Source organism: Eupeodes corollae, chromosome 1 (genome assembly GCF_945859685.1).
Source record: "Eupeodes corollae chromosome 1, idEupCoro1.1, whole genome shotgun sequence".
Lineage (NCBI taxonomy): Eukaryota > Metazoa > Arthropoda > Insecta > Diptera > Syrphidae > Eupeodes > Eupeodes corollae.
Window position 1 is genome coordinate 107,778,383 of NC_079147.1, and position 16,526 is coordinate 107,794,908.

Sequence of the window (16,526 nt, forward strand, 5' to 3'; positions counted from 1 at the left end):
AGTGGAGGAAAAGATGGAACGACGAGCTGACTTAGCCAGAAGGGTAAAAGTCCAACGACTAAGATGGCTGGGTAACGTAGATTGCTTGGAAACCAATGCTCCAACCCCTCCGGGACAGCGCAGTAGAGGAAGACCGCGGATCAGGTGGAGCGCACAAGTAGAAAGTGACCTCACCCAACTTGGGAGCGCGAAACTGGAGACATCTATCTAGGGACCGAGCTAGGTGGAGAATTTTGTTGGGGAGGCCCTAGTTCACACAAAACAGTAGCACCACCTTAAGTAATTAAGTAAGTAAGTTATGTGTAGAGAATCACCATTATTAGTAGGGCTCTCCATAATTGCAATGTTTCGTTTTATCGTGAACATAACCAGTTCTGTTTTAAGTGGTTTGACGTTAAGTCGACACTTACTGGCCCAACTGATAAGCACATTAAGTCCTAATTGTAGAAGTAGGACGCTACGTCTGAAGATTTCAGAGCAAAATTCGAACGCGAAACAGCGGCCGTTTCGGCAAAATGTGTGTGTGGCCGAGTCATCAAAAATTGCATAAAATTTACCCACAGTGGCCAGTTCGATTCATGAATGGTTTGATTGTACTTCAAGCCGATGATACATTCTTTAAAATATCTTAAAGGGTTTGCATTTTATTTTAAAACAAAAATTATAAAGTTCTTATTGGAAAACGCAAGATTGTATTCATATTTTTTCAAATGGGTGTGTTAATACTTAGTGAGATAGTTTGGAAGTTCTATGAAAAATGTTATGAAAAAGAATGCTTATGAGTGTAATGGTTGCAATATTTTCAATGGTGTTAGCAGTTTGTTAATTTTTCTTTTTTTGTAAGCATAAGTGTTGTGGTTTGTAGCGCAAAATTTATAAAAGATTATTTGTGTGAAATTTCAATAGGTGAATTTATATATGTATATATTTTAATTTAAAAGTGTTCTTACTCTGTCACCATGTGTATGTCATGTGGATTTGGCGAGTGTGCATGATTGGGCGTTGTATTTGCGGCGGGTTGTCTCATTTCGGGTACAGTTGTTACAATAACATTTCGAACGTAACCATCTCTAGTTCCTTGTTCTTCTGAAAAAGAATAGTAAATATGCAACAAAACGAACAAACGAAAGAATGAAGAAAAAGAGTACAAGAAATAAACAAAAACACAATAAATGTTAGACAAAGAGAATAATAAAATTTTGTTTTGTTTCTTTTTGTTTTTGCATTTCATAAGATTTCTTACCTGTGCGGGAGTAAAATTCACCAAATGCTTCATCTTTGTTCTTATTACTGGGATAAACATATTTTAGCATTTCCAAGTCTTGTATACGATCCGCTAAGCCGCGAACATTAAGATCCTTAGCCGTCCAAGGAGCGAGCATATAAACATTGCCATCTTCCCTAACAAATGCTACTGTAATTCCACCTAAAAAGAATAAGAAGAAGAAGCAAGATTTCTTAATCAGAATTCGATTTTTAAGAATTTAAAATGATATCTTACCCAATTCACTGTCTGAAAATCTTAAAAGGAAAGTTCCAGGAGTACATCTCCTAAGAATGTCTTCGGTGGTTCTTTTGTTTATAAAACCTACAATCAAATCAGCCTTCCATGGACCGACCAATTGATCCTTAGTAAGCTTCATGGTTGAGAAGAACCAATCCCAAAACGTAAATGTACGATCTGGCAAGGGTTCCTTACAAAATTGTGTCCAGGAGATATTATCTTTTTGGTCCATCATGTATTCATTTCGGAACAATTTTTCATCTATGTACAGAGAAAGCATATTGAGTTTTGGATAAAGTACTTTAGTAACAAAGAATCTGTGATCTTACAAAGAAAATTTTTATTTTCCTCTGTTGGTCCCCGTCCAGTTGCAGATACATATTTTGTATATAGCGCATCTGCTAGCCTAGCCCATGAAACTCTGTCGGGAACTTGGAATGGTTCTCGCACAATTTCCGAAAACGCATTATCCCATGTGATAGTGGCCCATGACTGTGGTTCTTGATTACCGTGAACAATCACAACAACGGGAAGAGACAAAGTCCATACCTGTTACCGAAAAGCAATGAATTTCAACTTTCAAAATAAACATGTTTTAAAGACTCACTCGAATACGATAGTCATTAACTATGACAGAAGTATAAAAAAGCAGGGCGAATTTTTCATCCATTACACTCTCAGTTCCTTTTTTCTCAGCTCGTTTAATTTTTTTCAATTGCATATTTCTGTTATTTATTAATTAATTAATTTAAAAAAAAATAATTCCAAAGAAGAAACAAAAGAGATTCTATAGACATTTACCTAAAACTTGCAGAAAACACTCGTGACTGTTGTTGGTACTCCATAGTTCCTATATTATTAAGGATTTCTCCGGATGAGTGGGGTGTGGCATCGCTCATTTGCCTTTGGCTACAATGACGCTGTGCTTGTGTTTCTGTAACAAAAAAAAAAACAAAAATAAAATAATTAAAATTAAAGTTCATAGAAAAATAAAATACAAATGAATAGATTTTAAAGCTATGGAAGACCAAACTTTTTGGTAGAAATGTAATACTTGTTTGTTTTCCATGAGGTAGCTCGAAATCATAATGATCGGATTTGTTGCAAGGTTAAAGGAAATTTAAGAAGAAATGAAAAGCTACATTCGTTTTATTAAAAACTGTTGGCAAGTGGTGTCAGATTTCATTTCACATTTGGATATGAATCATCAGGTGGACTGCTGTTTTTAACAAATAACAAAGTTGATGCAAAATTTAATTTAATATTTCAAAATATTACTGTTTTGGACTTTTTTAATTTGGCTTCGTACTTAACGACCAAAGAACAAAGGATAAATTTGATTGGTTGCATGCTTAAGTCAAAGTTGAGAATATGTCGTCAGCTGCTGGAATATAGAAACTGTATGGTCTTATTTATAGTTTTACCATCTATCGCGATAGCAAGCCAATTTAAAAGAGTTTCACTAAACACACCCTGACGCATTCGGCGTTCTGTTCCATATCACATTCCCAGCAAAAGCTAGTTCTGCTACGTTAACTTCTACCATAGAATGTGCTACAAAGGACTATTTATCGACAGCAAAGCAGCAAGGCCATAAATGATACTGTCGCAAAGTCTTTGTTTACTTAGCGAAACCAACACTGTGACATTTACGGTAATGAAAAGGCTGACAAATTGACCAAAAACGGATCAATTCTCTGCCCGATATATAGGCCAATAGAGCAGTTAAATAAACAAATCCACCAGTTTCATTGAAATCAGAAACAGCAGGTGGATTGCTATTGAAACTTGCAGTTTTAAGGAATCTATGGCTGTGGTCTTAGCTGTCCTTACTAATAGGTATCCTAACGGGTCACAACTCATTGGACAGGGCACCCATCTAATTAATGTAAAGGATGTGAGAATTTGGAAACGGAGGAAAATACCTAATGCTTTCTTCGCGATTGACCAAGCCTAGCCAAAAGAAGAATGACAATATATATAAGGAAATTACTTTTTCGACGACTTTTGTGATGTCTTGTTCTTGCCACCCAGAGGGATTCTAATTTTTTTCCAGAAATCAGTAGGTCAAACTAAATCCGCATCAACCTTTTCACGCCCAATACAATATTTTCCCTTTCCTGCACAATAGATCCAAAGAGATCCAAGTGAATGTTGCTTATGAATGAGACGTTTCCATAATAGGTCTTTGCACCAATTCTTTCTTCAATTTTATGTGGTTTTAAATTTTCCTTAAATAAGTTCATCGTTTAAAATTAGTGGAATTCACGAAGTCAAATTTTAAACATAGTATCAACTTCTCGTGAATTTGATGATTCTATTCAAAAAATTGTTGCTTCCTATCTTCGTACTGACGTTTTTATTATGGGAGATTTAAATGTACACAAGCCTTCTTGGCTTCAACATTCGCGTCAGACAACTCTCGAAGAAGTGTGTGTTGAGATTGTTGCTGGTCAACGTTTCCACTAGAATATCGTTAATGGTGGAGCAGTAGAAAACATTCTTGATTTATTCCATTCTTTAGGTTCTTTTAGTGTTCTTTATATCTGACTATATGGTATCAGCTAATTTCTTGTGCCAAAAGTAATCAGTTATTGAAAGAGTTCCTACGAGACTGGGGCGGTGATTATTTCAGACAGAAAACAATTTAGGTGTTTTGTGGAAAAAAATAAGCATGGTTCCTTAGCTTGTTGTCAATAACTCTCCATTTGTAAACTTTTAATATAGGGTTTTTCAATTGGTGCGAATAGATTTTGGCGCTCCGTGGCGGCCCTGGATGTGAAATCTTTTGTTTTTATTCAGTTGGTTACGCAAAATCATCATGGCAAGTTACACGATTCAACAGCATGTTCAAATGACACAACTCTATTCTAAAAATGAGTTTTCATTAACGCAAACGTTGCACGCATTGCGCCCATTTTACGGTAGACATGGTGGCCCTTCACAGTCGACTCTTCAACGTTTGGTGGCCAAATTTGAGACGACCGATTCAATAAACAATCAGTCAACACTCGTAAGTTCATTGAACGGAAAATCGTCCGAGAACATTGTCGTGGTCCGTGAAAGTGTACAGAACCCGAGGAAGTCTATTCCTCACCGTGCAAAAGAACTCGGACTTTGACAGACTTCAACTTGGCGAATTTTGCATCAGGACTTGGGCCTACATCCGCACAAGATCCAACTGACCCAGGACCTCAAAGCTCTTGACCATAGACAACGCCGAAAATCATCATTAGTGACGAGGCGCATTTTTGAGGAATGCCGTATATGGGAGGACACCAACTCACGCGAGGTTCACCAAGTGATAATGGATCCTCAAAAAGTTTTCGGTTGTTGTGGATTTTGGGCCGGCGGCGTAATTGATCCATACTTTTTTGAAAGCGAGGCGGTCACTGTCAACAGCGAGAACTATATAATGGTGATGACTAATTTCTTATGGTCCAAATTAAACCATATGGACCTAGACGACATGTGGTTCCAGTAGGACGGCCGGCGCTACGCAAACACACAGCAAACGCCACTATTGTCATTTTGCATGAACGATTTAAGGGTAAGGTTATATCTCGCAGGGGTAACGTGAGTTGGCCACCAAGGTCATACAATTTGATTCCGCTAATCGCAAAACCACAATCGACCGATGCCCTAAAGATGAACAAAACACAGACCATCGCTCAAATTCAAAAGGATCTTTGCGAAAGAGTCATTGAAAATTGGACCACTCGGACTGTGCTACCATAAGAAGCCGAGGCGGGCATTTGAATGATGTCATATTCTACGCTAAATGGCATATATGCGCCTTTTCAAAAAAAAAAAAAAGAAGGAATTTTGTTAAAACCTCACACAAAACTTGTTTTATTTCATTTCAACATCTACCCGCCCTTATTGAAAAACCCTTTAGAAACGTTATCTCTTTGGCAGCCAGTTCACCACCAATTCAAAGTTGCCAGAGTGTTGAAACTTCTCCTGGGACCAATCTTCTTTCACACACATACACATAAGATAGTTAAAATATTTACGAGCTCACACAAAAATCCTCGCCAAGATGACACCCGCGCTATTGTTCCAAAAAGGTGATCTTTAACGCTTTCAAAACCACCGCGTAAGCTTTTTCCAAAATCCTACTCTAAACGTCGCGTTCCGACCTGAAAATATTTGTCCAGCCTGTCCCTAACAAGAATCTCTTCCCCCTCAAGGTTAGTTTAGGTTGAAATGGCTGTCGGTGATGGAGTAGGTCACACTAAGACCAGTTGTTGGTTTTTTTAATATGATGCCTTCTTCTGAGCTTAATAAAAGCAATTGGAGTTCTTTACGAAACGTGAGAGACTAATTGGGGCCTATCGTGAATCCCCCTGAAAATTTTCCTTATTGGAGAATCTCCCTGGAAACAAATTTGCCTCGTTCAAAAACTCTAACAGCTCAATTTAATTGAAATTTTTTACCCTACAGTAAATCATTCCAAGAGAAACTTTACTTACGTTCCCAATGTTAGTGCGTTAGGAGATAAAGCAGGGCTTGTACAAAGGAGTTGAGGAACTGTTTCTTCCCCGTCCATACAGCTTCTGTAAGTCATTTCATTTAAGCAGTTGTTTCACCGTTTATCGAGTTTATATGCAGTATGCTTACAAATATCAAGCACCTTGAACGCTTAATATGTAGGGTAGGCCAGAAATTTGTGTGGCCTCACAGGTGGTGACGTTATTCCATCTGACGTTGGTTTTCTTAATAGAATCTTGTTTTAGGGAATTTCAAACTGTTGTGCCATTTGCATTAGAGACGATCGACAGTTAAGGACTCCCTTTCTTCCATGGTCATGCAAACGCTGGTTAATCATCAGCTTAAGAAATACTTCGAAGGACGAAAGCTTCATAATGACCGACAGCTTTTGTAGCGATAGGCTCACTGATGTCTTTATGGTTCATGTCAACGAATAGTGGAACAAATCTTTACATCGTTTTGAAGAAAGTAAGATTATTCCAATTTTCAATAGGGTTTGATATAATGACCCTTCAGTACTCTTAGTATGGGATAAAAGCCACAGAATAAATGCTAGTGTGCCTCAGGGCTCTGTTTTGTGTCCGACTCTCTGTATTATTTTTTCAATGGCCCTATACGAGTAACCTGTTATCCAGTTAATTGCTTTGCTGACGATAGTACTTCTTGTTTTTTGTTTTTCTTGCCTCACCTATTTTTCTGTTATTTTACCCGGTTGCATTCCCCCCCCCCCCCAACACTTTAACCATAATACTCGTGCTTCTAGGAATGGCCATCAGTTTGCGCTTAAGTCCACGTTCGGATGTACGCCTTACACCGCTCTATCTTTTCCCCGTCATTACAATGTTCAAGAATTTAATACCAATGTACACCGACTCCTCCTCTCTAACCCCTCTCACTGTAACTCTGGCATATTAAAGTTATTTTAAAAAGATCTTGTTTGTAGTCTCCCAATTGCGAAGCAATTTTAAATATTTACACAATACACAACCTAAAACATTTGGTGTCTTAACCTATGACATGTGTTTCGCTTAGACTAGGACTAGGCTACCCTATAATGTGCTCCCAAGGAAGAAGATTTCGTACAACTTTTGATTGTATCGTCACTGGTCAAAGTGATTTTTAGTTAAGTTCTATAAATAAATTAACAGTTCACTATGAGACAAAGAGAAAACAACATGATATTATGATTGATAAAACAATTCTTTTGGCAAGAAGGAGAGCGAAAGAAGTTTGTATTAAATTCAAACCAGGAGAACCACCTTCACTCCACATAATAAGCTTTTCCGGTTGAACTCTCCACATAACTTAAAGCATACTCAAGAACTCTCCTTTACACGTCGAACAAATAAAACTTTTTATGTTTACATACCTGATAGAATTATGCATTCAATATTTGGACTATTCATATTGATTCCCAGTTGCGGACCCACCAACCACCTTACAGCCGCTGCAAACCTGAAAGTTAAAAAAAAATAAGTCAACAAAAGCCAAAAAAACCTCTTTAACCCAATTACCTTGTGTTAGTTTTCATCACTTGTGGCGGTTGTTTCTCAACAATGAATGCAGATAATATCAAATATTCTTGTTGCATCCTGATGCGCTGGTGCAATTCATCAAGTCCACCATCGACATTTGTGCTTTTCCGTGTTATATCCACCAATTGAGCCAATTTGCAAATAATCTCCAGCAACAGTTCAATACAACTTTGTATTTGATTTAGGTTATCTTTCAGAGGTGCACCATTCCCGGCCAATGCCTGTTGTCTCTGCCAATTCTTCAATTCCACATCGATAACAGATTTGTGCAGAATTTCATATTCAGCAACGATTTCTTTCAATTGCATTACAACACCATTTCTCTGGTAATATATTGCGGCGTAACGTTGTTCCAATGTGGTTTTCATTTCTGGTGGCTGGGGATTCATTGAACTGCAGAATGTTAAGATTTGATCAAATTCACTGCAGGTCTTTTGTATATTCGGCTTTAGCATATCGATGTTCTTGACGAGTTCTTGAATGCGATTGTAAAGCTCTTCAAGTTGGTCCATACCACCACCCATTGGGGCAAAACTATGGCTGGGCATTGATGCTGCATTTCTTATGAATTCCATTTCTTTGGCTATACCTTCGCGGAGATGTGAATAGAAATCTATTGGTTGAATGTGGGCCATTTTACTTAAAATTTCCCCATACTGAAAATCAACTGGAACAGTTCGAGCTGAATCTATAATGTGACTTTTAAGATCCTTATAAAATTGATGGGCTGTATGTTCGCTGGGAATCTTTTCATCTTTGCTAAAGTAGACAAAGTAAAAACATGGATTATAGGAAATATATACATATAGAAATGTTCCATTAAGTTTTTGAATGAATGAAAAGAAAAATGAATAATTTATCAACATTAACCACCACTCACCTCAATCGCTCTTCAATAAATGCTGCAAAAAGGACACGAATTTCATACATGCCCTTTAAATCGTAGTGAGCTTTCATTATGTACGCCTCTGGTTCCTGCGCACTACATATCCTTGCCCACAAACTCATTTTTATTGTTTTCTCTTATATATTCTTTTTGTCTGAAGAACACTCCAAAACACACTGAAATGCAAAAAAGTCACAAGTTATTTTTGTTAAACAAAAACAAAAAATTCAAAATAATAATAAAAAAAATACATAGTTTCGTTTGCATACATTTTAAATATTTTATCTTAGTGCGTTATGAAATTTATAATGTTTTCGTCTTTAGCTAAACAAAGATTCATGATTATTCTATAGGAAACCTCTGCTTTTACTTTGATTTACCAACAAGCTCTAGGATTTAGCTGGAATTATACTTAAGCCTGGTAGTTTTATTTTTGTATATCATTGGTGTGATAAAAGGATCAGTTTAGTATGAAACATTTTGAAAATCGAACAAATTCGTTTGCTCTATTTTAAAGTCGAAGTTCACCCATCTTGGATTTCTTAATGTGGATTTGGAATGAGTCCAAAATGGAATGTTTTGACCTTTGGTTAAACTACTTTTCGTGCTTTTTAAACACTCATTTACGGTGGCAATCATGATAGAAAATGATTGCCAAATTTAAATGATCATCTTCATTTTTTGAAAACGTGGTTAAGATTAAATTAACCCTTTTATAATAATAAGTGCACACTCAAGGGGATAATACTTCCCTTATTATGTAGACACAGTGTGAGCACTAGGAAAGGGAGGGGTTGAAAGGAGTTGAATTAAAAGTTGAAAGGTTGAATTCCTGAATATTGCAATGGCTGGGAAAGATAGAGTGTGGCAAGGCATTCCACATTCGCGTAGTGCGGCTAAAGAAAAAATCTCTGTACATGACAGGACTACCGAAGTTGGACTCGAAGGTATATTGATGAGCATTCCTAGAAGCGCGAGTATTACGGTTGAACTGTTTTAAGGGGAAGAATGCAACTGACTATTTCTCTAGAGCTTAAATCGTTAAAATAACGGTAAAAGATGGTGAGACAAGAAACATTTCGACGATGTTCAAGCGACGTAAATGATCTTATGATGGTAATATCACCAATCAATCTTAATGCTCTACGTTGAATACTGTCCAAGAGGTTTAAATAAGTTGCAGAAGCACCAGCCCAGATATTGGAGTTAAACTCTAACTTTGGACGTATATAAATCTTGTAGATAACAGCCAGATCAGAGGGGGAAACAAACTTCTTGCATTGCCTTAGAAAATCCAACCATCTTGAGACATTTTTGGCTACATCGCGAATGTGATCGTTCCAAAAAGGTGGTTGGTGATACACAAACCGAGAATAACGAGATGTTCAGTCTCCTCGATGCAAGTGCCATCCATGGATAATGGCAAGGGGAGTATTTCTCGCTTTAACGATTCAAGACAGCATTGGGTTTTCGAAGCATTAAATTCCACGCGGTTTCTAATTCCCCTAAGAGTACTATCGTCAGCAAAACAATGTATTGGATTAGAAGTTGCAGACAGGAGATAATAATAATAATAAAAATGAGAAAGAGTGTTGGAGATAGAACAGATCCCTGGGGCACACCAGCATTTATTTTGTGGTTTTCAGACTTGAATCCATCCAATACAACTTTTATTGAACGATTCGAAAGGTAATTACTAATCCAATGAAGCAGGGATTCATGAAAACAGAAAGCACGCATTTTCGATAAGAGAGCCTGATGCCAAACTCTATCAAATGCTTTTGAAATATCAAGTGCAATAATCTTACTTCCTCTAAAAGTATGTACAGATTTGCTCCACTGTTCGGTGAGATGAACCATGAGATCACAGGTGGACCTATTGCTACGAAAGCCGTATTGTCGGTCATTATGAAGCTTCGATCTTCGAGATATTTCTTGAGCTGATGATTAATCAGCGTTTCCATGACCTTGGAAGAAGGGAAGTAAGTGAAATCGGTCGATAATTAGAGGGTGAAGGGATTCGCCTTTTGTGGGAATAGGCTGGACAAATGCAGTTTTCCATCCGCTCGGAACGATACCTAAGGAGTAGGACAGATGAAAAAGCTTACGCAGTGGTTTTGCCAGCGTTGATGAACACCTCTTCAGAACAATAGCATACCATCCGGACTAGCGGATTTATGAATGTTGAGATCTTTAAAAACTCTTGCCAAAGTACGAGTGCCAAAAAAGATCGGCCCAATAGAATCCCTAACGCGCTCGATGACAAGCAGAGTCATAACACTCACTGGAAGCGATGAATTGGTGGCAAACTGCGAACCGAGGAAGAGGAAGAATTCATCATGTTTTTTACAAATCACCAAAAACTTTTACTACCTTTGGGACATTGCAGTATTTTTTGCCGTAATTTTTGGTCATGTACAAATTTGATCCGGCGAATATGGGTGTTGCAGACTTTCCTGGCTTGCTTGAACTTATTCCGGTTTTTCTCAGTTGGATTGGCTTTAAAACATCGTAAACTTACCTTTTTGACGGTAATAACCTCTTTACAGCTCGCATCTAACCATACGTTTTTCTTAACCCTATTCGGGATAAAAGTTCTCATTTCCAGAAGGATCAAACTCGAGATCATATCTTCACTGGCGTCAAAGTCACTATCGAGGGAGCATAGTGACCAGTTAAAGATCCTAAAATAATTATTGAAACCGTCCCAATTAGCTTTCTCGTATTGCCAAACGGTTCTCTTAGATGCTCTTTCTTTAACTGGCTTGGACACGAGAAATTTTGCTGATATGACACACTGTTTTAGATTTTATTTGTTTTCGTCAAGTTGTTTTGTGATAAGTTTTAGATCTAGTATTAAAATGAGATAATTTTGATGGGGGCGAAATTCCCATTTTTTCGGCTTAATTCAAGCTATAAGCTTAATATAACTTAAGAACTAGTTACTCAGAGTTACCAGGGTGAGTCTGTTTTGGTGAGGATGCCTAAGGCAAGAAGTGCCTGACATTTGTTTATATTAAGGTCTAATCATGCATCGACTTAATAGATTAGAAAATTATTTACATGGGAATATTTAGATGATAAAAAGGAGAGGACCTAAATGTCTACCTTGTGTTACGCCAGCAAGCAAGAAAATGGTAAAAAAGAAAGCAACTCAAGCGAACATTATATACTCGGCTATCTGCGTAAAATAACAGATAAATGGACTTATGATATTGTATAAGATTTAACGGAGTATCGATTTTGATTGAGGTTGTTATAGAGCTCATTAAAACTAAGATATATACCGAGGTAATAAAATAGTTGCAGGGATGTCGAGAGCGAAGTAAAATGTTACATAATTTATTTCTTTTATTTCGAAGAGATCGTAGTCTTCTTTAATAGGATAGAGGAGAGGAGAACATTGTTTTACGACGACGCGATAAGTCGATAGTTGAAAGCGCGAAAGGAGAAAATAAATGTGTTAAATTAATTAAATCGGCAGTGAAAATAATATCAGAAGCCCACTCATGTAATTAGGTTTTCCACTTGTTTGGAATAGGCTAGACTCTGTAAGTCGATCGATGAGAAGACATTCCTTGGTTGAGGTCAGATTGGAGGCAATCAAATGTATTTTAACAGAAAAATATAAAAAAGCCACCTGTCGGCAACTTTTTGATAACGTTTTTCTCAAAGCATTAAACCTTATTGCGAAAATTAATTATCAACTACTTGGTATAACTTAAAAGTTCGGTTTGCGGAAGTGAATTGTTAAAATATTATACTATTGTGAATAATGCGCGCCCCAAAATGTTTTTCCTTGAAGAAACAGTCTATTTTTTTAGAAAACCAATAAAATTAAAAACAAAAAGTTTCGATTGAACTCTGTTTTTACTACGATGAAGAGTTAAGTGTTTTTGTGAAACTTGCTAGATTAAAGAAATTGTATCCTTTAGATATGGAAAACAATATGCAAGTCTAATGGTTTCGATTTTTCAATAAAAAATAATTAAATTGTGCTTTTCATATTGCATTTCTATAATTTTTTAACTTGATTGATAAATTGATTCATCGAAAATCCCAGTCTCAATCATTTCGAAACCAAAAATAGTGTTAAAATTTTGCGAGTTCGGAAAATGACTTCAATCTTGAAACTGCTTCGATGCAATACGTATGACATTAAAAAAAATATTTAATATGGTCCCCAGTAAACCATTAAAACAGTTAAGGATATAGGTGTTAAGGTTATGGCAGCAGGGGGGTAGTTTTTCTTATAGTGGCTCCATGTATCAAATAAATCGCACAATGGATCAGCAAATTTATATGGATATTCTAACCAATGTGATGCTGCCTCATGCGTAATGGAATATACCATTAAAATGGGTAATACAGCAAGACAACAACCTGAAACACACAAGTAAGTTTGCTAAAAAATGGTTTCGAGTCAAAGGATTAACGAAATAGGCGCAACGACTTTCGTCTTTTTGGTATGAACACAGCTTATTTTATTGTTGGCTGCGAACATTTTTTGTTTGACCTTTTTAAGGGATGATGGTTATTCTTCAGTACCGTATTTTTTGACTCTTTACAGTTATGCTGGAAGAGGTTCAGTTCAAGGAATTGAGCAAAACCAAACAATTGGGGTCTTAAAAAGGTAGATTTGCAAAAGGGACCTTTATTAGAAACCCGACACTAATGTTTGTGCAGCACTCCATAATTAATGTTAAGAATATCATACTTAAGTTTCAGAGGTAAATTTAATTTTATTTATTTTTTTTATTTTGCTTATTTCAAGCGTTAAATTAATAAAAATAATAAAAAAAAAAAACAATAATTATGTGAAACAATTATAGACAAAAAAAGTAGATACCTATAGAATAAATGGGAAGAAGGTTTAGAGATAGGGGTAGACGAACTTCTTCTAAGCGATGAAGAATTGAACAGAATTGGCTGAACGTAACATTCTAAAGATTGGATTGAAATGTCCTCATTTGGTGCTGTGAGTGGAAAGGTTCGTATTTATATTTATTAATTCTAATAAAGAGAAGATATAACGACATTGAACTAGCGTTTGCAGGCTTAAAAATTGTAAGCGGTCTTCACAAGGGGGTGGGATGAAGGACAAGGCAAAACGTACAAATCCCTGTTGTTCTGCTTCAATTCATTGTTAGTGAGTATTGTGGAAAGGTGATCAAATCTGGCTAAAATATTCAAGAACATAAGTGATATACAAGGACTTTGTAACGTATGGATAGTTAAATTCCTTAGACCAACGTTTGATAAGACTAAAAGAAGAATTCGCTTTTGCATGTATATTTCGGAAACATAAGTTGTGCAAATGGTGGTAAAAAAAGTGTTCAGGTCATATTCATTTCGTACACATTATGATTTTCACTCAATAAACAATATTGGAAATCCAAGAGCTTTCATTTCAAAGAGCTGATCTTTTCAAAGGCCTTACTAAAACCAGTGGTTATGGCATCAACTTCGAGACTTTTTTCTAGGGCAAGGAGTGTTTCGGAGATAAATTGGGTAAGATTAGCCGTGATGGACCTGCTCTTTAAAAAGTCGTAGTTAGAAAGGGTAATCAAGGGACTTACAATGAAAGTAAAAACGGTACATTTTGGTAAAGCAGAAAGCTTACCAATCGGGAGGTAAATAGAAAGTTACAACTTTTTGAAAATGGGGAATAAAAAGGACTCTTTTTACACAAGAAAATGTTAGTGATAAACGCTAGAAGTTTAAGTTCGGAGGCCTCTAACATTCTGGATGTAGATGGATAAGATAGTTGTTCACATGATGCAAATCAGGATTGTTATTAAAGACTACGTTCTTGACTGAAACGAGCCAAAGGTTAACGTTTGGAATTTAATGGGAAGCGAACATATGTAGAAAATATGATGATAGCATTCCAGTGGCCTAAATGTTGATTCTTTTAACGAAGGAAGAATGATGTGGTACACCAATTTTAGTGCGAAACTCGAATTCAGGACAACTTGTTTTGTTTTAATTGTGCAGCAGAAAAAAAGTAATTTTTCGATCAGTCTAAGTCTATTCATACCGATTATGGAATTTACATAAGGGAAGGACATAACAGTTAACTGCTTTCCGTAGTTAACACGAAAAATTCTTAATTTGTTTACAGAATTCATTTTTTTATGAACAACATTGGACTCCAAAAAAACAAGTTAAAGCGAATTGAGTTGTTTTGTATGCCTGTAGCTGGTAAATGTAAGTTTTTAAACCAACACTTACCTTAAAGTGTTTCTTAAAGACATTTAACACATTATTATGAGCACTTTATTTTATTAAATTCCACATTGCAAAATAACAAATGTCATTCATTTTATGTTATTTGAAATAACATTGATCTTAAGATTTTTGAAAATTTTAATTTACGATTCAAAAACAGAGAGCATTTTTTTTTGGTACTTTAAACAAGAATATTTTATTTAAAAAACAAAACCTCGTTTGAACGAAACGGATTAAAAAATCACAATTTAGTTTTATTCTTAACTCACTACTATATGGAAATAATTCCACCACTGCTTCTCACTACACAGTCTTTACCTTGAGAAGAGAAGTAATATTAATCTGTTTTCTAAAGATTTGTCAAACGGTTTTATATATTCGACAAAAACAAAAAATAATCATAATACACGTAACGAGTCAAGTTCCATTCATTTATCCTCATCCTCATTATTTGTGCGCATAACCGCAGTTTTTCTAACACATTTCACAATAAAAAGAAACATTATCTCAATCTCTTATATCCTATATTAAAGATACGCAAATTACCAACGTCATGAGTTAACAGATATTATCCTTAACTGTCGAATGCATTCCATAAGCTGAAATGGAAATAGACTGAAAAAAGGAAATCACGCTGTTCCTCACATGTTTATCATGTACAAGAAAAAAGGATATGTTTTCTTACGAAATAAACCTCACTACAATTCACCCACTTTAAGAAAAAGGATTAAACAAAGGAAGGAAAACGATTTAAGTCCAAAGGAAACAAAAAAAAAATATAGGAAAAAGAAACTACGGAACTTGTTTTAATGCCGTTGAAGCAGAAATAATTGAATTGCAACGTCGCCGTTGTCATTGTCGTAGTCGTCGTCACACGTCGCTCGTCGTTACCTTTTCTTTTGTTTTCTTAACTTCCTTTAAACCTCAGGTGTACATATTGTACAAGGATGTAACATATGTGCGTAATAGAAGGGTTCTATAATAATTATAATTATCTCTCGTATTCGCGAATGAGTTTTGTTCTTTTTCTGTTTATCAGGTGAGTTTACGTATTAGACAGAAAATTGCGCGACTAGTTAGCGTGTACTCCCTTAAAGGATGAATGATCTTGCCAAGTTTTAAAAATACAATTCTTGTTTTATTTATTATTTATCTGTAAGATTATTTTTTGCAGAATTCTTAAAGACAAAAAGGTATTAATTCAGTCCCTTTTTGTTTGACAATATTTAATCTTAAACTCTTAGGATTCTAGGAACGAGTATAACTTCGAATTACGATGAGCAGCGCATCCTCCAAAACTGATAGAAAACTTTAACTGGGAAAAATTATCAATTCATATTATCGGACCCCATGTCAATCGAATTCTTCCTCGGGAGAGACAAACTCACATCAAAGCATTTTACTTTACTTCTTTAGCTATCGGCAACCAAAGCCATATTTTTAATTGTTATGCAAGACAAATATGGTACATTGTAACCTTGCGTTGGGTCTCAGAACACAATGAGGAATGAAATAACACGACAAATTGGCCAAACACTCAATATTTGATCGTATATCATAGAAGCCCAGACAGAATACACTAAAAGTTTACAATCGATAAATTATTACCAAAAATTGATATTGAAAAATTTGGCAATATTAAAATTCGGAATAACTGTGTATACGAAAGATTTGTTTGTAGATAAGAAGACACTAAGTGGCTTTGCGGAACAAAAGTTGAGCCTCAAAACACTCTTAAGCCAACAAAAAAACAGAAGACAATATAGCCCCTGTAGGGTCCTTTACATAAGAAGATCCTAAAATGTAGTTTAGACACTAATTTTGTTGTTAGATTTGGGTTTCTAGTGCTGAAGTAGAAATTGATGCTGGGCCACAA

General features: G+C 35.9%; 1 protein-coding gene across 4 annotated transcripts in view; it reads right to left on the reverse strand.

The window, feature by feature from the left end:
* LOC129944518 (signal transducer and transcription activator) overlaps positions 1 to 16,526 on the reverse strand; it is a 53,112-nt gene that overhangs the window by 26,220 nt on the left and 10,366 nt on the right. For 3 of the 4 annotated variants that reach the window (XM_056054015.1, XM_056054031.1, XM_056054006.1), the window contains 9 exons: positions 8,414 to 8,595; positions 7,513 to 8,292; positions 7,368 to 7,453; positions 2,306 to 2,438; positions 2,112 to 2,229; positions 1,834 to 2,053; positions 1,502 to 1,765; positions 1,244 to 1,426; positions 951 to 1,086 (listed from right to left, as the gene is read on the reverse strand). In XM_056054015.1, coding sequence (XP_055909990.1) covers positions 951 to 1,086; positions 1,244 to 1,426; positions 1,502 to 1,765; positions 1,834 to 2,053; positions 2,112 to 2,229; positions 2,306 to 2,438; positions 7,368 to 7,453; positions 7,513 to 8,292; positions 8,414 to 8,541 — 2,048 coding nt within the window. In that variant the 5' untranslated portion in view covers positions 8,542 to 8,595. The remainder of the gene's footprint in view (positions 1 to 950; positions 1,087 to 1,243; positions 1,427 to 1,501; positions 1,766 to 1,833; positions 2,054 to 2,111; positions 2,230 to 2,305; positions 2,439 to 7,367; positions 7,454 to 7,512; positions 8,293 to 8,413; positions 8,596 to 16,526) is intronic. The other variant, XM_056054022.1, reaches the window with a different exon arrangement.